The sequence below is a fragment of the Oncorhynchus masou genome, chromosome 19, assembly GCF_036934945.1.
Source record: "Oncorhynchus masou masou isolate Uvic2021 chromosome 19, UVic_Omas_1.1, whole genome shotgun sequence".
Classification (NCBI taxonomy): domain Eukaryota; kingdom Metazoa; phylum Chordata; class Actinopteri; order Salmoniformes; family Salmonidae; genus Oncorhynchus; species Oncorhynchus masou.
Window position 1 is genome coordinate 15,685,135 of NC_088230.1, and position 27,033 is coordinate 15,712,167.

A 27,033-nucleotide genomic window follows, 5' to 3' on the forward strand; every position below is an offset into this window, starting at 1 on the left:
AACCACCATATTGAAGTAAACTTGGATTCACGTGATTATTTGGTGTGTGTTGCCTTCCCACTACAACTTGGGAAACGCAGTTTTAGGCTGCAGACGAAATAGTCATGATGAACTTCACAAGTGAACGGTGATCTTGATGCTCCTTTCCAATAAATATTGAGGGTCTTATGATGATCGATGCTTGAGTTGCGTTTGACAAATAATCTCCACATTATTATGGATAAAAGGGAGATTCCAAGAACAATCACATCATGTAGACTAGTCCACCGCACATCATCTGCAAGCTATTGGCTAGAGCGCTAAGAGTAGAAGATAAGAGTAGGCATATTTGCTATTTAACGCAACAGTTTGTGACAAAAAATAAACGGTAGAGTAGAAAATGCAATGGAAACACATTGAAATTTCGATGTTTATTTGGTACATGAAAACTTCAGTGAAAAAGTACATTTTGTGTGCACTGTCAACACACACTGATTTTAATCTGCAACAAGTCAGTTTGGTGGAAAGACACCACTGGTGGGAAAATACGCATGTTTTCTATATGCAGATTTCTTAATATTTGCATGAAAATCTGTCGCCAATTGGATGCAAAACATGCTACTACGGCTGGGGGAAAAAACATGAAGAGCAGAGCAGGTTTTCTGTTCTCTTCAAAGTTAGCCCCATGGAATGTCTCTGTAGGGTAGGGTGCTAGTGACAGTGGAGAGAGGGGGTACATGAAACACAGAATGGGTAAAGCAGCCTACCCAATGAGAGCCTAACCTCATGCTGAACCCAAAGCCACACCTTTAGAAGGAGTTATTTATCTACTCCACTCACCTCTTTCTTCAGCTTTTAAAGTACAGTCAATTATATCAGTGTGGGCCTGGTTTCAAAGGTTTTGCATTGAGTTTGTTTTGTAGTGCATTAATTTTACATACAGCACGAGTCAAACGTTTAGGCACCTACTCATTCAAGGGTTTCTTTATTTGTACCATTTTCTACATTGTAGAACAATAGTGAAGACATCAACTATGAAATACCACATATGGAATCATGAGGTAACCAAAAGTGTTTAACAAATCAAAATATATTTGAGATGCTTCAAAGTAGCCACCCGTTGCCTTGAAAGCTTTTCACACACTTGGTATTCTCTCAACCAGCTTCACCTGGAATGCTTTTCCAACAGTCTTGAAGGAGTTCCCACAAATGCTGAGCACTTGTTGACTGCTTTTCCTTCACTCTGCGGTCCAACTCATCCCAAACCATCTCAATTGGATTGAGGTTGGGTGATTGTGGAGGCCAGGTCATCTGATGCAGCACTCCATCACTCTCCTTCTTGGTCAAATAGCCCTTAAACAGCCTGGAGGTATGTTGGGTCATTGTCCTTTTGAAAAACAAATGTTAGTCCCACGAAGCGCAGACCAGATGGGATGGCTTTTGGCTGCAGAATTCTGTGGTAGCCATGCTGGTTAAAGTGTGCCTTGAATTCTAAATAAATCACAGACAGTGTCACCAGCAAAGCACCCCCACACCATCACACTTTCTCCTCCATGATTCCCGGTGGGAACCAAACACGCAGAGATCATCCGTTCACAAAGACACGGCAGTTGGAACCAAAAATATCTCATTCGGACCAGACCAAAGGACAAATGTCCACCGGTCAAATGTCCATTGCTCGAGTTTCTTGACCCAAGCAAGTCTCTTCTTTTTATTGTTGTCTTAAGTAGTGGATCCTTTGCAGCAATTTGAACAGGAAGGCCTGATTTATGCAGTCTCCTCTGAACAGCTGATGTTGAGATGTCTGTTACTTGAACTCTGTGAAGCATTAATTTGGGCTGCAATCTGAGGTGCAGTTAACTCTAATGAATGTATCCTCTGCAGCAGAGGTAACTGGGTCTTCATGAGAGCCAGTTTCATCATAGCGCTTGATGGTTTTTGCGACTGCACTTGAAGAAAATGTAAAAGTTCTTGACATGTTCTGGATTGACTGACCTTCATGTCTTAAAGTAATGATGGACTGTCGTTTCTCTGCTAATTTGAGCTGTTCTTGACATAATATGGACATGGTATTTTACCAAATAGGGCTATCTTTTGTATACTACCCCTACCTTGTCACAACGCAACTGACTCAAACTCATTAAGGAAAGTAATTCCACAAATTTACTTTTAACAAGGCACACCTGTTAATTGGAAAGCATTCCAGGTGACTACCTTATTAAGCTGGTTGAGAGAATGCCAAGAGTGTACAATGCTGTCATCAAAGCAAAGGGTGGCTACTTTGAATAATCTCAAATATGAAATATATTTAGATTTGTTTAACACTTTTTTGGTTACTACATGATTCCATATCTGTTATTTCATAGTTTTGGTGTCTTCACTATTGTTCTACAATGTAGAAAATAGTAAAAAATAAAGAAAAACCCTGGAATGATTAGGTGTTTCCAAAAGTTTGACTGGTACTGTATAATCCATTGCCTTTTCATAAGTCAGTGAAGCCTTGACAAAAGCTAGGCTATTCAAAAACTCTTAGAAAAGGGTAGCCTAACACCTATTCCAATTAACAGCCATGATGCATAACTAGGCTAATTGTCACAATTGCAAACCAGTGCAGGGTGACAATGAGCTCACTAGAAAGTTTTTAAAAAAGGGATAGAAAAATGAGCTGGGACAGATATGAGGGAACATAGTGTGAAGACTAGAAGTCGACAGATTCATCGGAATGGCCGATTAATTAAGGCCGATTTCAAGTTTTCATAATCGGAAATTGGTATTTTTGGACACCGATTTTGCCTATTTTTTTTATTTACACCTTTATTTAACTAGGCAAGTCAGTTAAGAACACATTCTTATTTTCAATGACGGCCTAGAAGTGGGTTAACTGCCTTTTTCAGAGGCAGAATGACAGATTTTCACCTTGTCAGCTAGGGGTATTCAATCTTGCAACCTTACAGTTAACTCGTCCAACGCTCTAACCACCTGCCTCTCATTGCACTCCACGAGGAGACTGCCTGTTACGCGAATGCAGTAAGCTAAGGTAAGTTGCTAGCTAGCATTAAACTTATCTTATAAAAAACAATCAATCAATCATAACAACTCGTTAACTACACATGGTTGATGATATTACTAGTTTACCTAGCGTGTCCAGCGTTGCATATAATTGATGCGGTGCGTATCGTTTCACCAATGTGTACCTAACCATGAACATCAATGCCTTTCTTAAAATCAATACACAGAAGTATATATTTTTTAAACCTGCATATTTAGCTAAAAGAAATCCAGATTAGCAGGCAATATTAACCAGGAGAAATTGTGTCACTTCTCTTGCATTCATTGCACGCAGAGTCAGGGTATATGCAACAGTATGGGCCGCCTAATTTGCCAGAATTTTACATAATTATGACATAACATTGAAGGTTGTGCAATGTAACAGGAATATTTAGACTAATGGATGCCACACCTTAAATACAATACGGAAGGTTACGTATTTCACTGAAAGATTAAACGTTTTGTTTTCGAGATGATAGTTTCCGGATTCGACCATGTTAATGACCTAAGGCTCGTATTTCTGTGTGTTATGATGTTATAACTAAGTCTAGGATTTGATAGAGCAGTCTGACTGAGCGATGGTAGGCAGCAGCAGGCTCGTAAGCATTCATTCAAACAGCACTTTTGTGCGTTTTGCCAGCAGCTCTTCGCAATGCTTCAAGCATTGAGCTGTTTATGACTTCAAGCCTATCAACTCCCGAGATTAGGCTGGTGTAACCGATGTGAAATGGCTAGCTAGTTAGCGGGGTGCGCACTAATAGCATTTCAAACATCCTCGCTCTGAGACTTGGAGTAGTTGTTCCCCTTGCTCTGCATGGATAACGTTGTTTCGATGGTGGCTGTTGTCATTGTGTTCCTGGTTCGAGCCTGGGGAGGAGCGAGGAGAGGGACGGAAGCTATACTGTTACACTGGCAATACTAAAGTGCCTATAAAAACATCCAATAGTCAAAGGTTAATGAAATATAAATGGTATAGAGAAATAGTCCTATAATTCCTATAATAACTATAACCTAAAACTTCTTACCTGGGAATATTGAAGACTCATGTTAAAAGAAACCACCAGCTTTCATATGTTCTCATGTTCTGAGCAAGGAACTTAAACGTTAGCTTTCTTACATGGCACATATTGCACTTTTACTTTCTTCTCCATCACTTTGTTTTTGCATTATTTAAACCAAATTGAACATGTTTCATTATTTATTTGAGGCTAAATTGATTTTATTGATGTATCTTATTAAGTTAAAATAAGTGTTCATTCAGTATTGTTGTAATTGTCATTATTACAAATACATATTTTTTTTATTAAAAATCTTCCGATTAATAGGTATTGGCTTTTTTTTGGTTCTCCAATAATCAGTATCGGCATTGAAAAATCATAATCGGTCGACCTCTAGTGAAGACCGGTGGGGCTTGGATTTGAACACATGCAGAGAGGGGATTGTTTGAGTGCAGAGGGCAGCGCCTTTAACCCTAAATGCTCAACCAACCTCATGCACTAATGTAATCTTTCTTAAAAGGAAGTGAACAGTGCCACACAGCACTTAAACCCCTGTGGATTGTCTGAAAATCTACTAATCTCACTAGATCCCCAAATGGGCAGCAGGCTTGGCGGAATATTGTCAGGGCGCTGCCCCTCCCACATTAATCACTAGGATTATCCCAACTTTCTTTACTGTAATCACATTCTTAAATGGTATTCCCAGACACTTGCAGAGGTGATCATTTAATTCACTGGTGCGTACATGCACTTGCCATTAAACATAATATTACTTTCCAACTGCAATTGTTGCTTTGGGGTTTCATTCGAACAAGCAGCATAGCTAAAGCTTGTGGTCGAGTTGATGGTTCATTGACAATATGGTAAAACAATGTTCAACCAACCTTAAATTGGTGATACTTCATTTATTCTAAATTTTGAAGGCACCAGTGTCTTATTAACAACTGTTTACAGTTGCAGGTGGAACTCCAAAAACCAGAGAATGTTCACAAAAATATGAAATCTACTTTGTGCACCGCGTGAAGAGATTTCTCGCCATCTTAGCGGACATACATCTCGCATTTCCTAATATCTTTGCTGGAACTAGTCACTTCTAAGCAACGTGGCTACGGCCACACGTATAAGATTGCACAGCCTTACACAATGCGTCCAAAACACAAAAACTGGATTTAATTATTTCTGAATATTCCCTGGTTATCGGGGTTCCACCTGAAACTGGACATTGGTGCAATTCAAAAATCAAGAAATATGGAACAATTGCCAAGGTAGGTAGAAAAATGTTCACCCATCTATAATCCATCCTACACTAGAACCCCATATGGAAGAAGTAGCCGTACAAGGATCTAACTAGAGCTGGGGTTTCATGAGCCAGTGATCTAGTTGGAACAATGCTTCAAATATTGGAGAAGGGACGCAAGAACTTCGTGGGTTTTCAACAACACATTTGGCAGGAGAATTTCTGCCCCCATTCATTTTCAACGAAAGGGGGCACGTGGAGAAATGTAGTGTGATTGTGGGAAGGTGAGCGGTGAGAACCCTGCTAGCAGATGGTAGAAGAAGTTGAGCTCTACTCTTTGCACATTCAAACGTTATCAAAACCCACTGTTTCAAGCACGTATCATCTTCCTGGTAACATACACTTCTCACAGAGTTTGACTGAGGCAACAGTTAAAGATGGAATCCGCATTAAGGGAAACAGAACCACCTTTGTTATTGTTTTGCGGATGAAAATGTCTAGTAAAAAAACATTGCAATACATATTCTGCTGTTCTATCGAACGCATGCAATGATGTCCCGTAATGTAATATTCCAATCATCAGTGGCAGATTCACCATTAAGGATCCCAGCTTTAATGCCTCCATGTTCCCTTTGTGAAGTGTCCAACGACCAGCATAACATGTACATTCACCAACACTCACCGGCATCATATTGGCGGCTCTGTCTGTCAGAACGACGGGGGCATCAAATCAACAATGTCGAACTTGGAAAGGTTGAATTCGATGTCTTCTAGCTATCTGCTAACGATATCCAAAGTTATGGCTGGAGATTCTGCCCAGTAGCGCCAACAGTTCAGTGATGAGAGCCAGCTCAGGCCTCGTCCTATGCAATGCAATATAAAAACGAATATGAGCTAATTAACTGTTACAGTAACTAGATACCAAGCCAACTAACTGCATACAGACTATGTGGCAGGCAGTGAGAAGTAACGTTGGCCTAACTACCGAGTTAGGCCGAGTGGGTCAGAGCTCAGGTAGTCTAACGTTACGGTAAACACTGAAATCAACTCATCAACACTTGGGCCTGGAGCGAACCTTATATTGATGATGAATACCAAACATTGACACTACGGTTTCCCTTACTATATAGCTAGAGAGTTATCCACGTTAATGTTTCGATTGTTACTTTAACATTGTACTGTAAGTAGTTTTAACTATTTATAGGCTAGGTAGCTAGCTAGTTAGTAGTGTCATACCATCAGTATAATTTGGTCAGTGTGGAACTTCGCTAGCTAGCCAATTAGACAGTTAGCTAAAGTTAGGCCATCGGCAAGACCTAACTATCTAGCTAACGTTACCTAGCTGCTGCTAGTTCTGCCATGCTAGCTAACGTAAGGTTCGTTGCCAATTGTTTGTATCGTAGTTTTAACTACAATTTTAGGAGCGTTGGGTAGCGCTTAGCTAACGTTAGCACCTCGTTTTTGAATGTAAAACATGATTAACGTTAGGCTTGTTCAGGTGGATTATTTACTAGCTAACGTTAGTGAATAGCTAGTCTAATTTAGGTCGCGAGATAACGTTAACTAGCTAGCTAATCAGCTGATGAAACGATAGCTAGCTAGTAACGTTAGCTAGCTACTGAAATAAACAACAAAAGCGTTACTTACAGATGTCAGAGACAATTCCTGTTCATTCTTGGTCGTCGTAGCCTATCGCGAGTTATTTAGGCCTAATGAAGCTACTGATACCAAGTAACCTAAACGTACTAGCACCATAAAATGCGGTCAAAGATCTTTACAACTAACCCAAGATAGACCCGAGCCTGAATCCTAGTGGGCAGAACAAGCAAGGAGGTGGGCAGTGCCAAACTCTTCTTCGATGAGGATTAACGGCGGTAGGTATCCAATAAATGTTGCATTATCGCCACATACTAGACTGGAGTACAAGTCCCTTATACTTTGCTTGAAAAAAAAATATTAACAAATACCCAACCATCTAACACAGGAGTGGGCAAACTTTTTGGCTCAGGGGCAACATCAGGATTTTGAAATTCAACGGGAACGCAGTTTTGGGAGGACAAATTGTTTGTTAAAAGAAATTTCTGGGGGCCTCCCGAGTGGCGCAGCGGTCTAAGACACTGCATTGCAGTGCTTGAGATGTCACTACAGACCTGGGTTTGATCCCAGGCTGTGTCACAGCTGGTCTTGACTGGGAGACCCATGAGGCAGTGCACAATTGGCCCAGCATCCTCTTGGTCAGGAGAGGGTTTGGCAAGCGGGCAAGGCACATGCAGGTGTATGGTGTTTCCTCTGACATATTGGTGTGGCTGGCTTCCAGGTTAGGCGGGCGGTGCGGCTTGGCTCAGTTGTGTTTCGGAGGACACACAGCTCTCAACCTTCACCTCTCCTGAGTCTGTACAGGAGTTGCAGCAATTGGATACCAAAATTATTAATATTTTTTTTAAATGTCTCGCGGGCCGGATTGAAGTGCCCGGCAGCCAGATACAGCAAGAAGGTGGGCAGAGCCAAGCACGAGCTATCAAACGCTATTGGTGCGTTTTAGCATGTATTTGCATATTTCCATTAGGGAACTCTGTGGTGTGTGTGTGTGTGTGTGTGTGTGTGTGTGTGTGTGTGTGTGTGTGTGTGTGTGTGTGTGTGTGGAGGCTGGTGGGAGGAGCTAAAGGAGGATGAGCTCTGGAATAAATACGGTATCTGGCCTGCCAAACACTTCAAACATATGGAAACCACAGTTCAATTTATTCATTTCCAGCAGTTACAGAGCACGCCCACCAATAGCCTCCACTGGTGTGTGTATTTGCGTGTGTGCAATAACTCAATTTGCCCTTGCACTAAACAACGCCATTTCTAGAAACTTTGGGCAAAAGTTAGTCTACAAAACTTTGTCCTCTCCGTTCGTAACCAATTGTAATTTTGGAAAAAGAAAACTGTATTGAGATCAAATGTTCCATTGATGAGAACATTTGCTGAGTGTCTGCCAAAATCCATCTCTCACTGCCGGCCACTCGGCTTCCTCTCACCACCATATTTGATCCCACACCAGACCAGCAGCTGGGTGGAAGGGACAATATTGTTCAAAAGACCTGCAATAAAATCTCATACACCCAAGTACTTCTCTGTAGCTGCCACCACCACAACATTTATCCTCTATGATTTACATTCCATTCCTGCGGTACTGTTGACAACCATGAACTCCAAAAAAACAACCTTACTGAAGCCCATGTTATTCCTACCACTCTCTATTGTTCTCGGCCTACTCACAGGGATCCATCTAGTATCCTTCACCCTGGACCTATCTTCCTCTTTTACCTATCTTCCTCTTTTACCTTTTACCTAGGCAAATCAGTTAAGAACAAATTCTTATTTACAATGTTGGCCTACCCTGGCCAAACCCAAACACCGCTGAGCCAATCATGGCCAGATGTGATACAGCCTGGATTCGAACCAGGGACTGTAGTGATGCCTCTTGCACTGAGATACAGTACCTTAGACCAGACTGCCTTTCTCTCACCGGACAGCTTTGACCTCCATCACCATGGGTACCTCTACAGTTAACACGCAAAACTTTTTCCAGCAATATTACACAATATTCCTTTGTCTCATGTCCTCCTGCACACTTCTCACATCTGGAAATCTCCCTCCTTCACTGCTGACACATGGCAATAAGCTTGACACCTAAAACACCGTAATGGATTTGGGACAAAAGCTCTCACAGGATAACTGATCCTAACTTGACTTTATCTGGTAAAGACTGCATCAAAACTTCTCTGTTTCACCACGCTCTCCAATGGGTCTGTGTCGCACCAAAAAGGCAGGCGTCACAGACACCGTGAATCTTCAACTTCAGTTGACCACTCCAGTTGACCACTCCTTAACGCCACTCCAGTTATCACTCTTTTCAACAGCACCTTGCTCCGGAGAAGAAAGCAAGTCACAGTTCTCGACCCCATTTGCGTGGTGCGTGCAGCTCCCTCTAGACGGCAATAACTCAAAAAATCTGCACGATTCCACTCCAAGTCACTTTCACCAACCCAACATTCCCCAACCTCTTCTCAACCAAATCTGACACTACATGGATCAGCCAGAAGGCAAGGTTCCATTCTCTCCAAAAATCTCACTCCCACTGGACCACAATCATCTTTTTCATCATCAAACTCGGCGGTCTTCACCGCATCTGCCACTGCAGTTAATTCATCCTGACTCTCATCACGTTCAATTTCCTTCTGTAGCTCTTCCAAAAGTGATTTGTAATCCATCTTTCCGTATTTACTCAAAACATGTTCCACTTTTCCTTTTTTTCCTGTCCGCTATATTCTCCTTCATCAGATCTTCCAGAAGGCTTGTGCAATCCCCCACTCAATATTTACATATAAAACAGTATGTTCCACTTTTCTATTTTTTTCCCTTTCAGCCATCTTTCCCCCAACAGCTCTGTTCACTACCAACATGCTACTGTGCATGCAGTCCATTGCGCACCTGACTCAGTGAGCTATCCCATCGCCATCTCACCAGTCCCAAGTTTAGCTGGAATTCAGCCTTAAGGATTTGAGAAATAGGATCGGTTGAACTCACAGGCTCCCTATTCATCTATTCTTCTTATCTAGCTCTGTTTCCACCAACTGTTCTGCCGTGTGAGTTCATTACACTTGGTAGAAAAATTGCCCTACCAACTGACTCTACACCCATTAAAAAATGGATGGGACACTATCTCTTAACACAGTTTGTAACTCTTCTGCAGTAAATCTCGTACACCCACATACTTCTCTGCAGCTGCCACCACCACAGGTATTTTCTGTGATTTAGGTTCCATTTCTGCAGTTCAGTTGATAACCAAGGCTATGAACGCTAAGAATTCAACCTTACTGAAGTACATGTTATTCATATCACTCTCTATTGCCTACTTACAGGGATTCTCTTAGGCTCCCTCAACCCTTGACCCATCTGCCTCTACTACTCTCTTCACTGCCTCAGCATACAACAACTTCTATACTACTCTGATCCTGCCAACCTCAACCTGCCTTCTCTCATCGGACACTTATGATCTTCAGCACCATGGGTACCCATACAGTTAACATACACAACCTCTTCCACCGGTACTACATAATCCCACCTACACACTTCTCACATCTACGAATCTCCCTCCTGCACACAGCTGCCACATGACCATAAGCTTGACACCTAAAACACAGTAATGGGTTAGGGATAAAAGCTAAAGACTCTGCATCAAAACTCAGTAGAACAGACAATGGCTTCTCTGTTTCACCACGCTCTATAGCAGGTCTGCGTTGCACAAAACGGTGGACATCACCGACACTGGGCATTTTCATTTCAATTGCTCCTCTTCAACACTTAACGCCACCAGTTATTATTCCTTTCAATGGCATCCTACTTGTCCCTAGGCGTTTGGTACGAAGCGCCCACTCCCTCTGGATGTACTGTATTTCTTCACCAGCATCTTTATGCTTTCGTTAATAAAAGAATGATAAAAATACTCTTTCAAAATGCAGATGCTGATTTAGTTATAGAGCCATAACGAAATACTATGGGAATAAATATCACTGATTTACAGAAATATTGAAACAAAGTTGTCTAATGAAGGTAAATCCTCCAATGTCACGTTGTACAGCACCATATTTTCCATTCCATCCTAACGGAAACCACGAAGGTTTCGTTTTTCTCGGAATACAAGCACTATAATATATCAAATTTTGGCATCACATTTTGTCTTAAGTCTGGCATTTTTTGGATTTATGGTGCTTTCAAGACAACTGGGAACTCTGAAAAACACGGTCAAATCATGACGTCAGTGTTCTTCTGGTCGGAGCTCTAGAAAGAGTTCCAAGTTCCCCACTGGGAATTCTGAGTTTGATGACCGTTCAAAACATATTTTCCCCAGTCAGAGCTCCTTTTTCCCCAGAGTTCCCAGATGTCTTGAACTCACTGAAGTCTGATATTTCCCAGTTCTGAATTTCCACTTGTTTTGAACTTGGCAGAAGTCATGCTGGATTGACAGTATGGCCAATGTTGAATGTTTATCCTTTTAAGCTTGGAAAAGAGACCCTTAAACGAAAACTTGGACCACACACCGTCTCAACTGAATAGCAGGCAGTGACTGCATTGCAATGCTTGCAGTTAGCCCTTGATTCCTTCCAAACCATTCATTGTTGAATTTGCATTTTCCAATTTGATGTGTAATGGCCGATGAGCACTGATAGGTTCTATCTATAATTTCTCTTCATAATTTATATTGATATGTCATGGATTGAAAAAGATTTGCCAGTAGATTCACAATGACTGCTAGTTTTCTAGCTAACATTTTGAAAGTATGATGATCAGTCCAGTCAAATCTATGGTTAATATAATGTTATTTGACTCATTTTATCTGTGGCCAATGACCTACAGTCTTCTTGGATGGGCACTTCTAATGTAACTCTATTACAGCACCCAAGGAGCTTGAATTTTCGAGCTCTCCCCATAGATATTGCGGTGATGTAGTGACCCCATGAGTGACAGAAAACTGAGCCAATCACGGTGCAACTAGAGAACATTACCAATCCCCTACTCTAGTTATTTTCCCCTGGCTGCCCCACCACCACCATAGAATGCACTGCGCTAGGCTGAAACACATGCATTTTGGAGCTGCCTTGCACAAGAAAGCAAAAAAGAGACCATGTTGGTATGCGGCTTTATGAACTCATTATATTTTTTTAATTGTTTGCAAACTGATATGTGACACAAATTAATGCCAAAATAACAGGCAAAACATTGTTTTTTTTAGCTAAACAGTTGGTGCCCTGAATGACGGGTCGCCACTGACTGCAAGCGATGTGTGTTAATGTTAAGAACAAGCGTTTGGGCGTTGGTCTGAAGATACTATTATCATTAGGCGGTAGGGTAACACTTTACAATAAGGTTCCATTTGTAAAGGGTTTATAAAGAGGTTGTAATTACATTAATTATGATTTAATCATTTGTATGTGCATTACAAACCATTAATAAACAGTTATATCGCATTGGTCAAAATAGAGCAATAAATGGTCAGTGTTTGCCAAATAGCGAACCAATATTTACCTCCAGTTATTAACCATTTATACATGCACATACAAATGCTTATAGGATCAACCCTTATGATTCATCATGCAACCTTATTTTCAATAGTTATTTTCTCACTTTTGGGTGTGACGCATTGGTGCTCTGTCCCAGGAAAATAAGAGGTTGGCTTTCATGATGTGTCTTAACCCACCTTTGAAACCCTGATGTCCTGACCAAATGTATTCAATGATCATTCCCAACATATTACCCCTTACTAGATTATATCAACACACTTAATACTTCTCTGTGTGTTCATGATTCTTTATTTTCTCTGAACACTAAACAAAACAACAATAGAATAACGAATGTCACATTCTGTAGTCCAAGTATGGTGAATGTTCTGGTGTGAAATGGTAACCATAATACCTTCAGTTGGTGAAACAGTGGAGGGTGTATCCTCTCAACGTTGAATGTTTTGGTCTTCATAACCACCATCCATCGACTGAACATGTTTAACTAAGTGTTGAATCTTCTCTCATGTAGTGATGAGTACCCAATACTGCCTATTCTGTAAGTATATCTAAGCTCTAAGTGACCTCTCAAATCATCTTTAAATTATTTACCCACATGTATAACTGCTAAAAGTATACCTTATTTTAAAGCCAGACTTAAACATTTATAACAGTATATAATGTCCTCAAACATGCAATGCATACTAAGAACAAAATGTAATTTAACAGAAGAATACATTAGGGAAACAATTTGAATTGCAGTGACACAAATATGTAGCCTATCAGTGGTATAGTGAGTAGCCTCGCTAATTCAGATAAACAAGGGGTGACTTTTTCTCCCCTTTTTAACATTACGAGTCAGAATAGAAATTTACAACAGATGTCTGGGCTGAGATTCACAAAACCTTTTTAAGAAGACATTTCTTAACTAGCATTTTGTCCTTAACTATAAGAAGTTAAGCAAAATTGCTATACCTCAAAAAGGTTATTGGAAATGTTCTTGCACTATTTAAAAAAGTTAAAAAGAAATGTGATTTTTGAAAATAAAGTTGTTGAAAATGTTCTTAATTCCAAGACAGCTAAACCCTTGCCTCTCAGGACAGTCAGAGAGAAAGCTCATGAAAGCAATTTAAAAAATAATAATAATTCACACAAACTTCATCTGAAGTTTCAGTATTGATTTTAAACCCAAGAACATGTTTTAGAACAGTAATATCAGTAAGAAATATGCTAACATGATTGCCATTAGTAACTAAATAGCTAGCTAAAATGGTTGCCTAGCAACAACTATCTTATGAAGATATTTTAGAAGTTCTTTAAAAAATCATTAAATCTTACTTTTCTTAAGAAGTATTTTGTGAATCTCGGCCGTGTTTCCGTCTTGTTAAGCATTTTCCCATCATGGTGTAACATTCGTCGTAAGAAGTAGACCAAGGTGCAGCTTGGTACGTGTTCATGATTCTTTATTTTCTCTCAACACTAAATAAAACAACAAAAGAATAACGAATGTCACGTTCTGTAGGCTTTACAGAGCTAACAAGAAAAAACATCCCACAACCTAAGGTGGCAAAACAGGCTGCCTAAGTATGATTCCCAATCAGAGACAATGATAGACAGCTGTCCCTAACTGAGAACCATACCCGGCCAGGCTTAGCTAGTTATGTTAGAAACTGCTAGCTAATAATAATAGTTAGCTAACTAGTGTTTAACATTACTTACTAACACTAATAGCTAGCTACCACAGATTAAAGGGGCTAGCTAGTTATCATATTTTTTGCTATTACACTAACTAGGTAGCTAACTAGATGTTTATACCTAACCCAAGATAGACCACAGCCTGTTGTTTCCAATAGGAGAAAATTAATGATCGTGTGCAAAACAAGTAGGAGGTGGGCAGAGACAAGAATGAGCTAGTGAAATCCTATTGGCGCATTCTAGAATTTTTTTTATATTTCCATTCGGAACGCCTACTCTGTGAAGTGAGCGTGTGCAATAATAATTTGCCCTTGCACTCCTAAACAATGCCATTTTTTTTGAAACGTTGGCAAAAGGTAAAGCGTACAAAAGGCAGTCTGCTCTTTTTGTTACAGATTCCAGCTTTGTAAACAGAAAACTGTATGGATGTCATGATCGTAATGGGAAGAAGAGGACCAAAGCACATTGTGGTACGTGTTCATTCTATTTATTTATTCATGAACACCGACAACAACAAAACAAATAAGAATGTGACGTTCTGCAGGGCAAAATAACAAGTAATGCAAAAATAAGATCCCAAAACTGAAAAAAAAGAAAAATGACTGCCTAAGTATGATTCCCAATCAGAGACAACGATAGACAGCTGTCCCTGATTGAGAATCATATCCGGCCAAAACAAAGAAATAGAAAGCATAGACTTCCCACCCGAGTCACACCCTGACCTAACAAACAGAGAAAAAAGGACATCTAAGGTCAGGGCGTGACAGTAAGAGGTCTGGAGCTTAGAGCTAGCACAACCCCTCCTGGCTAAATCATCACTTTAGCACGGCACATTCGAGGCGCTGACACAGGACTCACTGGGCTGTGCAGGCGCACTGGAGACCCCTTGCACAGATCCGGTGCAGGATATCCTGGTCCGAGGATCCGCACTGGAGACCAGAAACGCTGAGCCGGCACCACCCTTCCTGGCTGGATACCCCTCTTTACGCGGCAGGTAGAGAGCATGTACTGCACGCACCGGGCTGTGACTGTGCACTGAAGGCACAGTGCGTAAAATCGGAAAACATGGCACTGGAACCGTGACCAACGCCGCTCGCCCCGCTCGCCAACCCATGTGCCCCCCAAAAATGTTTTTGGGGTTGCCTCTCGTGCTCCCGTCTCTGCCGTAACTCCTGATCTCTCCGCTCCTCTCTATCTGCCTCCGCCAGTTTCCATGGCAGGCTTTTGTCGCCTGCCATGATCTCCTCCCATGTCCATGATGTCCTAAACTCTCTTCTTTCCCGTGCCCAGGATCCCGTCTCCTCCTGGCCACACTGCTTGGTCCTTTTGTGGTGGGATCTGCTGTCACGATCGTCATGGGAAGAAGAGGACCAAAGCGCAGTGTGGTATGTGTTCATTCTATTTATTTATTAATGAACACCAACAACAACAAAACAAATACGATCGTGACGTTCTGCAGGGCAAAATAACAACCAATGCAAAAATAAGATCCCACAACTGAATGAGGGAAAAAGGACTGCCTAAGTATGATTCCCAATCAGAGACAACGATAGACAGCTGTCCCTGATTGAGAATCATACCCGGCCAAAACAAAGAAATAGAAAGCATAAACTTCCCACCCGAGTCACACCCTACCCTAACAAACATAGAGAAAAAAGGATCTCTAAGGTCAGGGCGTGACAAAGGAGACATGACTATTTAAAAAAAAATCCCTAATTTTGTCGAGATCACAACTTATTTATCTCATGATCAAGACAGAACAAACTTTTTTTTTCACGAGATAAACTGTATAAATAGGAGTGGAGGCATTAATGATACATTGACAGTATGGCTGAGAGCCCACAGTGGATGAGCACATATGTTTTTATTGATTGCTACACTAATGGTACATTTCATGCAAGCATCATGCTTTCATTTGTGTTTGGAGCTCATCAGTTTATAATTTAGAATGTTAGCTCAAGATAAGGGACATTTAGCTTGCTAAGAGCTCTTGGGGCATCTAAGCCCTTATAGGGCATTTAAGCCCTGACCAATGCCTGACAGACAGTTTGTCTCCCAGGCTGTATGCCACCCCCAAGACTAAAGCCAATTGCATGCCATCAACAACGCAGCGACTGTGCCTTCAGAAAGTATTCATACGACCGACATACTCCATATTTTATTGTGTTACGGCCTGGATTTTGTCACCCATCTACACACAATACCACATAATGACAAAGTGAAAACATGTTTTTAGAAAAGTTTGCAAATATATTGAAAATTAAATACAGAAATATTTAATTTACATAATTATTCACACCCCTGAGTCAATACTTTGTAGAAGCACCAGTGGCAGTGATTACAGCTGTGAGTCTTACTGGGTAAGACTCGAAGAGCTTTCCACATCTGTATTGATTTGAAACCAACATTTGAAAGGTGAATTTATCGTCCAGTGTCTGGTGGAAGGCATACTAAAACTGGTTTTCCTATAGGATTTTGCCTGTGCTTAGCTCTATTCCGTTTATTTTTTAGCCCATCAAAAGTCCCCAGTCCTTAGCGATTATAAGCATACCCATAACATGAAGCAGCCACCACTATGCTTGAAAATATGGACAGTGGTACATAGTAATGTGTTGTATTGGATTTGCCACAAATATAAACACTGTATTCAGGACAAAAAGTAAATTTAGCCGTTTTTAGTGCCTTGTTGCAAACATGATGCATGTTTTGGAACAGGCTTCCTTTGTCAATGGTGTGTACGGGAGGCAAAGTCAGGTGCAGGACAGCAGAGTGTAGTGAACAGGCGCACTTTAATTCCGTTCTACAAAATACAGCACATAAAAACAATAACGTGCCAAAAACACGGAACATGGCAAAAGCAAAGCGCCTGACAATAATCCACAACACAAACAAACAATTACACACAAAGACATGATGGGAAACAGAGGGGTAAATACATGTAAATCGATTAGGGAATGAAAAGCAGGTGTATATGGGACAAGATAAAACAAATGGACATGAAAAATGGAGCAGCGATGGCTAGAAAGCCGGTGACGTTGATCGCCGAAAGCCGCCTGAACAAGGAGAGGAGCCGATTTCGGCGGAAGTTAGGTTAGTATTGTGCTAATTAGGTTAGTATTGTGGAGTAACTACAATGTTGTTGATCCATCCTCAGTTCTCCTATCACAGCCATTAAAAGTCCAAAGTGTAATCAATAACTTCACTATGCTCAATGTTCGTTTTCTTTCTTTAATTTATTTTGAAACTACCAATACCAACCCTTCAGTTGCGAGGCATTGGAAAACCTCCCTGGTCCTTGCAGTTGAATCTGTGTTCGAAATTCACTTAGACTGAGGGACCTTACAGATAATTATATGTGTGGGGTACAAATATGAGGTAGTCATTCAAAAATCATGTTAAAAACTGTTATTGCACAACTTCCATACAACTTATTATGTGACTTGTTGAGCACATTTTTACTCCTGAACTTATTTAGGCTTGCCATAATAAAGGTGTTGAATACTTATTGACTCAGCTTTACATGTTTTTATTAATTTGTAACAATTTTAAAAATATAATTACATTTTGACATTATGGGGTATTGTATGTAGGCTAGTGACAAAAAAAATCTAAATTGTATCTATTTTAAATCCAGGCTATAAGACAACAAAATGTGGAAAAGGGGGTGTGAATACTTTCTGAAGGCACAATAACTTGGTTAGTCTTGTTATATATGCTGGTTGTTAGCTTGCATAACAGACATGTTTCTAATTGTAAGGGACACTTCCATGTTTTATGGATAAGATTTACATTTACAGAGTGAGTGAGCTGATTAGATTCAATAGCCGCCTCAAAGGCCAATAAATCAGAATGCTGCCTAATAGGCTGTCTGCAAGGATCTTACATATAAAACAGCCTACAGGGCAGCATCCTGATTTATTAGCCTCTGAATCGGCTATTGAATCGGATCAACCTGCCAGGAAGAGCTCACCCACTTTGGATTATATGGGTCAGCATATAACGCATTGAATGCGAATCGGCCTGCAAAGAGTTTTACCTATGAAACAGCCAACAAAGCAGCAACCTGACATCAACTTCTGAGGCTGCTATTGAATCTGCTCAGCCTGCCAGGAATAGAGCTCACCCCCTGGATCAGATATGCATCTGCCTATAAAGCACTTAGACAGCTAATCTGCCTGCAAGGAGCCTTACCTATGAAACGCCTCCAAGGCAGCATCCTGACTTGAATCTGATCTGATCAGGAATGGAGCTCACCCAATGTTAATGTAAATATTATCCACAAAACATGAAGTGTCCTTTATAAATATACACATATCAGTTACGCAAGCTAACATACCTTGTTATCAACTCTTGTTATCAACTGTTGGCCTAATGATTACACCCTAGATTGTTTTATTTAACTAGGCAAATCAGTCAAGAACAAATTCTTATTTACAATGATGGACTACCGGGGAACAGTGGCTTAATTGCCTTGTTCAGGGGCACAAGGACAGATTTCTATCTTGTCAGCTCGGGGATTCGATCCAGCAACCTTTCAGTTACTGGCTCTAACCACTAGGCTACCTCCCTAACCCATCTAGATCAGCTAGATACAGGCAAGAGAGTGCAAGTCGGTATTGAATGTGTCACTGTCTGTCCATGTGTCTGTCAAATCAACAACAACAAAAATCTCGACCTGTGCACCTACGTTGCAGCCTTTCCAGGTGGGAAAGCTTTTATTGACGCTATCATCAAGTTTTGGCAGGCTGATGGAGTCAAAGAAGGCTGGCACATCAGAACTAGAAGCATCGGATCTGGAAGAATATAACTCTCGAGTTTAGGATCTGTCAGCAAGGTGCCTGCCTCAGACCGGGTTTATGGATTGCTCTTTTAGCCTGTGCTCTCTTTAGTTGTCTAGCCAGCAACCTTTCCGGTTTGTCCCCGAGTTCAAATAGTTTTTGTCTCAGCTTTAATAGGAGGTTACTGCCCTGGGAACCAAGATGATAATATATTTTAATTTCAAAATATTGTTGAATTCAACCTGAGAGAGTGAAGTTCTGTATGTCCACTTCAAAGAGTGGAGTTTTTTTCTATCCTATCCAGTCGCATGCGATTCCCTTTTTTTTAAATGGAAGACATATGAAATAATATGACCACAGATAACCACTTTAAAAGTTTCCCATACTTTAGAATCAGATACCACTCCTGTGTCATTAGTCTTGAGGAACTCATTCAACTTGGTTGTCATGCACTCAATAAATGCTTGGCCTGTGAGCAAGGAAAGACAGATTGTTTAGGTAAAGAGAGTTTAGGTAAAGAGAGACTGAGGGACAACATAATTGGACTGTGATCACTTATGTGGATGCGAAAGTATTTCGAATTGAGCACATTGGGTATCAATTTGGAATCAATTAGGAAGTAATTGATTCTAGAATAAGACTTGTGAACATGAGAGTAGAATGAGTAGTTATTGTCTGTGGGATGTTGGTCTCCAGATGTCTACTACATTTCCTGGGTTTGATTAGATTATTTAGAACCTGTACGTGTAGTTAGCCTACCGAAGCGGCAGGGTAGCCTAGTGGTTAGAGCATTGGGCTAATAACCGAAAGGTTGCAAGTTCGAATCCCCGAGCTGACAAGGTACAAATCTGTTGTTCTGCCCCTGAACAGGCAGTTAACCCACTGTTCCTAGGCAGTCATTGAAAAAAAGAATTTTTTCTTAACTGACTAGTAAAATAAAGGAAAACATTATAAAAATTAAAAAAGATACGGGTCAAGGTAACAATTAAAATCACCTCTGAGTATTAGATTAGTGGAAAATAAGTATTTGGTTACCTACAAACAAGCAATATTTCTGGCTCTCACAGACCTGTAACTTCTTCTTTAAGAGGCTCCTCTGTCCTCCACTCGTTACCTGTATTAATGGCACCTGTTTGAACTTGTTATCAGTATAAAAGACACCTGTCCACAACCTCAAACAGTCACACTCCAAACTCCACTATGGCCAAGACCAAAGAGCTGTCAAAGGACACCAGAAACAAAATTGTAGACCTGCAGCTTGGTTTGAAGAAATCAACTGTGATACCACTGATAACCACTGATAATCTCCCTCGATCTGGGGCTCCACGCAAGATCTCACCCCGTGGGGTCAAAATGATCACAAGTACGGTGAGCAAAAATCCCAGAACCACACGAGGTGGCCAAGTGAATTTTTTTTACATTTTTTAACTTTATCTTTATTTAACTAGGCAAGTCAGATAATAACAAATTCTCATTTTCAATGACGGCCTAGGAACAGTGGGTTAACTGCCTGTTCAGGGGCAGAATGACAGATTTATACCTTGTCAGCTCGGGGGTTTGAACTTCCAACCTTACGGTTACTAGTCCAACGCTCTATCCACTAAGCTACGCTGCCGCCCCATGTGAATGACCTGCAGAGAGCTGGGACCATCAGTAACACACTACGCCACCAGAGACTCAAATCCTGCAGTGCCAGACGTGTCCCCCTGCTTAAGCCAGTACATGTCCAGGCCCGTCTGAAGTTTGCTAGAGAGCATTTGGATGATCCAGAAGAAGATTGGGAGAATGTCATATGGTCAGATGAAACCAAAATATAACTTTTTGGTAAAAACTCAACTCGTCGTGTTTGGAGGACAAAGAATGATGAGTTGCATCCAAAGAACACCATACCTACTGTGAAGCATGGGGGTGGAAACATCATGCTTTGGGGCTGTTTTTCTGCAAAGGGACCAGGACGACTGATCCGTGTAAAGCAGGGGTGTCAAAGTCAAATGGACGGAGGGCCAAATAAAAAATTTAGCTACAAGCCGAGGGCCGGACTGTTCGAATGTTCATTGAAATTTTTTTAAATGACGCATATAGTCTAGTGAACCTAATTGAACCTACTGAAAACCTAACAAATATATTCCAATATGATCAGATAAATAAAGCAATATTTTCTTATGGCTCTGTCAGTAATCTTTAATTTTCAACAGACACAAAAGACAAATTTCCTTTATATAAAAATCCCCATAACATGAACATTAAATGAAAGAAACCGGTATTCAAGGCACCATCAGTAGCCTATATTTTCTATTTTAGCAAAAGTGGGCTAAATTTACTTCAAAGAAAAAAACAATAATAGCAATTTTCTATCATCCACTCAACTGAAATATTTTTAAAATATAATTGGATTGAAATACAATAAAATAAAGTGCAAAAATCTATTAATCAAAAACAACACTTTGTTTAAGGAGAAGTAACATGCAGTGAAAACAAATATTAAACTTTAACTTTTAAACTTGAACTGAGTAAAAACTCTAAATATGTGATTGCACAGTAATGTTCACTTGTTTGAGGTTGAGGGTGATACTTGGTGGTGTCCCATCTTTTCCACAAGTTCATCAATGTTCGGGGTAAGGCTCTGAGCTGAGGAAATCCTCAGAATTGAGTGGAGGTGTTCAGCAGTAAGTCGACTTCTGTGTGATGTTTTGTTCAGGTTCATCAAAGAAAAAAGTTGTTCACACAGGTATGTGCTGCCAAACATAGACAACGTTTGAGCAGCCTGGATGCGCAGCTGGGGCATTGTGTCGGGGAGGAAACGGGCGAACTCCGCAGCACCCACTGCCGCATATTTTGCCCTCAGTGCATCATTGCATTGGAGGTCAATCAACTCCATTTGGAGGTTTGGTGGTGAGCTTTCCACGTCAACAGCAAATGGGTTACCGAGCAGTTCCAACCTGCTTTTTGTGCTTCAAAGTCAGCAAATCGGCGTCGAAAGTCAGCGGCAAGCATACCTATTTTATCAGCCAACTGTGCGCTCGGGAACGCACTGGTAGAGAGCTTCTCTTTCATGGTCTGGCAGCTGGGAAAGTGGCTCAAATTTTCTTTCCGCATCTGCGTCTCCCACAGAGTCAGTTTGGTTTTAAATGCCTTCACTGTACTGTACATATCAGAGATGACATGATCCCGACCCTGCAGCTGCAAGTTCATTGCATTCAGATGACTCGTAATGTCACACAGAAAAGCCATTTCACACAGAAACATTTCGTCTCGGAGTTGTGTTGTGTCTTTCCCTTTGCTGTCCAAGAACAGACAAATCTCCTCACGAAGCTCGAAACATCTTTGAAGCACCTTTCCCTGGCTTAGCCATCGCACCTCTGTGTGATAAGGCAAATCACCATGCTCCGTTTCTAACTCCGTCAGAAATGCCTTGAACTGGCGGTGATTCAAACCTTTGGCTCTGATAAAGTTAACTGTGCGCGTGATGATGCTCATTACATGCTCCATTTTCAAGGCTTTACCGCACAACGCTTCCTGGTGTATGATACAATGATAAGCTGTCAGCTCACCTGTCGCGTTTTCCTCTTGCATCTTTTCCCGTATCTTCGCCACCAGTCCGCTCCTGTGTCCACATCGCAGGTGCTCCGTCGGTTGTCAAACCCACGAGTTTTTCCCAAGGCAGCTCCATCTCATTTACACATCTTGACACCTCTTCATACAAATCATGCCCGTAGTTGTGCCATGCATAGGACGTAAAGCCAAAAACTCCTCTGTCACGCTTAGGCTGGAGTCCACTCCGCGGATGAAAATTGACAACTGGGCAATGTCAGAAATGTCGGTGCTCTCATCCACAGCCAAGGAATATGCAATGAAATCTTTTCCCTTTTTCACAAGCTGCTCTTTTAGATTGATGGACAACTGGTCTACTCTCTCGGCAATGGTGTTTCTGCTCAGACTCACATTTAAAAAGAGTTGCCTTTTTCTGGGCAAACTTCGTCACAAACTTTAATCATGCAGTTTTTGATGAAATCCCCCTCCGTAAATGGCCGGGCTGATTTAGCGATCTCTTCTGCCAAAATAAAACTGGCCTTGACAGCAGCCTGGCCTTGTGATTTGGCTTTTTTGAACAGAGCCTGTCGAGATTTGAGGCCTCGTTTTAATTCCTCTGCCTTTTGTAGCCTTTGTTCCATGTCCATATTCTTGTTTTTGTCCGCGTGTTTCGTTTCATAATGTCGTCTCAGATTATACTCTTTCAGTACCGCCACACTTTCTCCACACAGAAGACACACAGGTTTTCCAGCTACCTCCGTGAACATATACTCCGACTCCCACCTTGTTTGAAACCCCGGTTCTCAGTGTCCACCTTCCGTTTTGCCATTTTTGATGGGTATCTGAAAGTTAATTTTACTGTGATGCTGACGACTGCTGTGCCAATAAATATTGAAATGAAGCAGCCTACTGCTCGGTGCGTCACCGTTGCATTGTGGGAAATGTAGTATTGGTGCGTGTAAAAGATCTGCGGGCTGCCGGCTTGCTGCGGTCTGCGGGCCGGTTCTAATAATAAATCAAGATCATCCCAGGGGCCGTAAAAAACCTTCTCGCGGGCCGGATGTGGCCCGCGGGCCTTGACTCTGACATATGTGGTGTAAAGGAAAGAATGAATGGGGCTATGTATCGTGAGATTTTGAGTGAAAACCTCCTTCCATTGAAGATTAAATGTGGCTGGGTCTTTCAGCATGACAATGATCCCAAACACACCGCCCGGGCAATGAAGGAGTGGCTTTCAAGGTCCTGGAGTGGCCTAGCCAGTCTCCAGATCTCAACCCCATAGAAAATCTTTGGAGGGAGTTGAAAGTCTGTGTTGCCCAGCAACAGCCCCAAAACATCACTGCTCTCGAGGAGATCTGCATGGAGGAATGGGCCAAAATACCAGCAACAGTGTGTGAAAACCTTGTGAAGACTTACAGAAAACGTTTGACCTCTGTCATTGACAACAAAGGGCATATGACAACAAAGGGCATACTTATTTTCCACCATCATTTGCAAATAAATTCATTAAAAATCTTACAATGTGATTTTCTGGATTTTTTTTCCTCATTTTGTCTGTCATAGTTGATGTGTACCTATGATGAAAATTACAGGCCTCTCTCATCTTTTTAAGTGGGAGAACTTGCACAATTGGTGGCTGACTAAATACTTTTTTGCCCCACTGTATTTCACTTTTTCGCTGCTAGTTTGTGACTGGGGAATATACTAAACAACGTATATATATATATATATATAGCTTCAGTGATTTCTCAATTTGTTCCAGTCATTGGCAACAGAGAACTGGAAGGAAAGGCAGCCAAAGGAGGTGTTGGCTTTGGGGATGACCAGTGAAATATACCTGCTGGAGCGCGTGCTATGGGTGGGTGTTGCTATGGTGACCAGTGAGCTGAGATAAGGTGGGGCTTACCTAGCAAAGACTGAGATGACCTGAAGCCAGTGGGTTGGCGACAAATATTTAGCGAGGGCCAGCCAATGAGAGCATACAGGTCGCAGTGGTGGGAGGGCCATTTGGAAAATGAATTTAAGGTCATTTGTGATACTGATTTAAAGGCAAATTGAGTAATTGATCATTATGAATGGGTTTATAGTTCTTTGACATAGTTGTAATTGGAACCAATGAGAAGAAAGAAATGGCATAGCCCTGGATTAATGGTAGACTTATGTTAAGTATTTAGAACCTAATCCAGGCCAACAGGATAGGGATATATGAAATCTGTGGTGATTTAGGATTATTGATAGGTTGATTAAGGTTATCTCGATCCTATGTAAGGACTTTAGAGATTGCCACCATAGACATGTTTTTTTTCTAAAAATCCATGAGTTCAGATAATGCCAAACAGTGAGACACTTAGTCAATATTTGGTAACAACCCATATTTGATACTAACTGTTTTGAGAAAGAGCAAAAGACAGATAGGAGGAAGGGCAGACGGAGGAGCCCTCCCCGCCCTGCTGAGACCTTGAAGGTTTGTGAGCAGAGAGGAGAAGGTGGGGAATGGGGGCCAGGAAATTAGCAAGATAGGAGTGACACAGAATGGGTAGATAACAGTACTGAGTGGAGACAAAAGGGGTATGAAAACTTAGTTGGTTTCAGGAACTAAGTTGTTAAACACAGAAACATTGCCCAGAAATTATTCGACACAGCAGGCCGAAATAGTAGCATTGACTAGTGCCTGTGAAATAAGAAAGAAGAGAAAGGTTACTGTTTACATAGATAAACACATATACATCTAAAACCATACAAAGCAGGACAGGACTCTTAAATTAGATAAGACACTTGACAGAGAATTGTTACAGGATGGCCATGACTGAACGCCTCAGGGAAAATTGGACATGTGGAAAAATGAAAGGAGCAATCCTACAAGATCATGCCAGACATAAGGATATGTCATTGTTTAGATATTATCTCAAGAGTAAGACTGATACATGGGCGGAGCCCATTACATCCAGACTGCCCCCTTTCACAGTTACAGGAGGACATTATTATTGTATGGCTCGCAACATCACACACAGATGGGACGTAGGGGAAGTAAGAACATGCAATAGGACAGAGAATGTTACAACTGACAAGACAATGGGGGACTTGACTGGAAGATGAAAAGGCCTAGAGTGGATGTCTGGTGGTTTGTGGAGGTGTGAGACTGTGGCCTGACCTGCCTACCAATTGGACCGGTATTTGTGCACTAGTGCAGTTAGGCGTTCATGTCCTTCATCCTTATCCGACACAAAGACCTAGCGCCAGGTAGAAGAGTAAAAAGGAGTGCTCCGTCAGGATCTTTTGACCCCAGAGTTTACATTGATAGCATTGGAGTTCCAAGGGGGTTACCTGATGGGTTCTGGATTGGAATCAAGCATCTTTTGGTGATAACAGCTGCAACCCAGGTTGATGGGATGTCAGAATAGAATAGCCTTGGCTATGTTACTGGCTGAAAAAGGGTGGGGAATGAATGAGGTTCGGAGCAGAACGTTGTACTTTCATCCCAAATAACACAGCTCCAGACGGATCAGTGACCAAGGCCCTGGCTGGTTTAACCACCGTAGCTCACGAATTAGCAGAAAACTCTGGGGTGGATACTTCTCTGACGAGTTGGTTTGACAGTATGTTTGGCAACTGTAAAAATGTCAATATCACTGTGTTGTGGGCAACCTTCACCTGTGTGACTGTGTTAGTTTTGTGCGGATAATGCGTGAGAGATCTCATTTCCAGGACTCTGCAGAAATTGATGACGCAACAGATGGTGAGATACGGACCGATTCCGAGTTCTGACCAGTGGAATGATGAATACATGACTCCAGATCTAGTAGATGGACCCTTATGAGGAGGCTATGTTACATGAGACCATTTTTAAAGTTTAGGTTTCTTCTTGTGTTGATGTTCAGACTGTTTTTTGATGAAGATTGTAACAAAAATCCTGATAAGAAGAGTTCTGATGTAGGCCTAGAACAGTCATTGTAAATACATATATTGGTTTTTGTGTGGTTGGTTTTTGGGGTATAATTGATATTTCAAATAAAAATAGATGTGGGATTGTGTGTATAATATTAATACCATTGCCATTAATACAGGTAACGAGTGGAGGACAGAGGAGCCTCTTAAAAAACCATTTACAGATCTGTGAGAGCCAGAAATCTTGCTTGTTTCTAGGTGACCAAATACTTATTTTCCACCATAATTTGCAAATAAATTCATTAAAAATCCTACAATGTGATTTTTTTCCTCATTTTGTCTGTCATAGTTGAAGTGTACCTATGATGAAAATTACAGGCCTCTCTCATATTTTTAAGTGGGAGAACTTGCACAATTGGTGCCTGACTAAATACTTTTTTGCCCCACTGTATGTCACGTTCTGACCTTAGTTCCTTTGTTATGTCTTTCGTTTTTGTATGGTCAGGGCGTGAGTTGGGTGGGTTGTCTATGTTTTTCTATTTCTGTATTTGGCCTGATATGGTTCTCAATCAGAGGCAGCTGTCAATCGTTATCCCTGATTGAGAACCATATTTAGGTAGCCTGTTTTCCAATGTGTTTTGTGGGTGGTTATTTTCTGTTTAGTGTTGTGTTGCACCTTACAAGACTGTTCGTTGGTTGTTTATTGTTTTGTTTTCAGTGTTCATTAAAAAAAAATTTAAAATATGAACACTTACCACGCTGCACCTTGGTCCTCCTCTCCTTCCCCAGACGACAAGCGTTACAATATAGACCAAAGTACAGGAAATGATAAGCAGAGC

General features: G+C 41.2%; 1 protein-coding gene and 1 long non-coding RNA gene across 2 annotated transcripts in view; one reads left to right on the plus strand and one right to left on the minus strand.

Annotated features, from left to right (window-relative positions):
* Positions 1-7,069, minus strand: part of ppp1r13bb (protein phosphatase 1, regulatory subunit 13Bb) — an 81,937-nt gene extending 74,868 nt beyond the window's left edge. The window contains 2 exon segments of the mRNA XM_064925057.1: positions 5,945-6,125; positions 6,910-7,069. Of these exon segments, the coding sequence (XP_064781129.1) occupies positions 5,945-5,953 (9 nt within the window). The 5' untranslated portion in view covers positions 5,954-6,125; positions 6,910-7,069.
* Positions 7,070-11,851: 4,782 nt separating this feature from the next.
* LOC135505862 (uncharacterized) lies at positions 11,852-26,929 on the plus strand. Its single transcript, XR_010450320.1, has 4 exons — positions 11,852-11,938; positions 14,396-14,470; positions 15,291-15,385; positions 26,015-26,929. It is a non-coding gene; the product is annotated as an uncharacterized LOC135505862 (long non-coding RNA).
* The last annotated feature ends 104 nt before the right edge of the window (positions 26,930-27,033 follow it).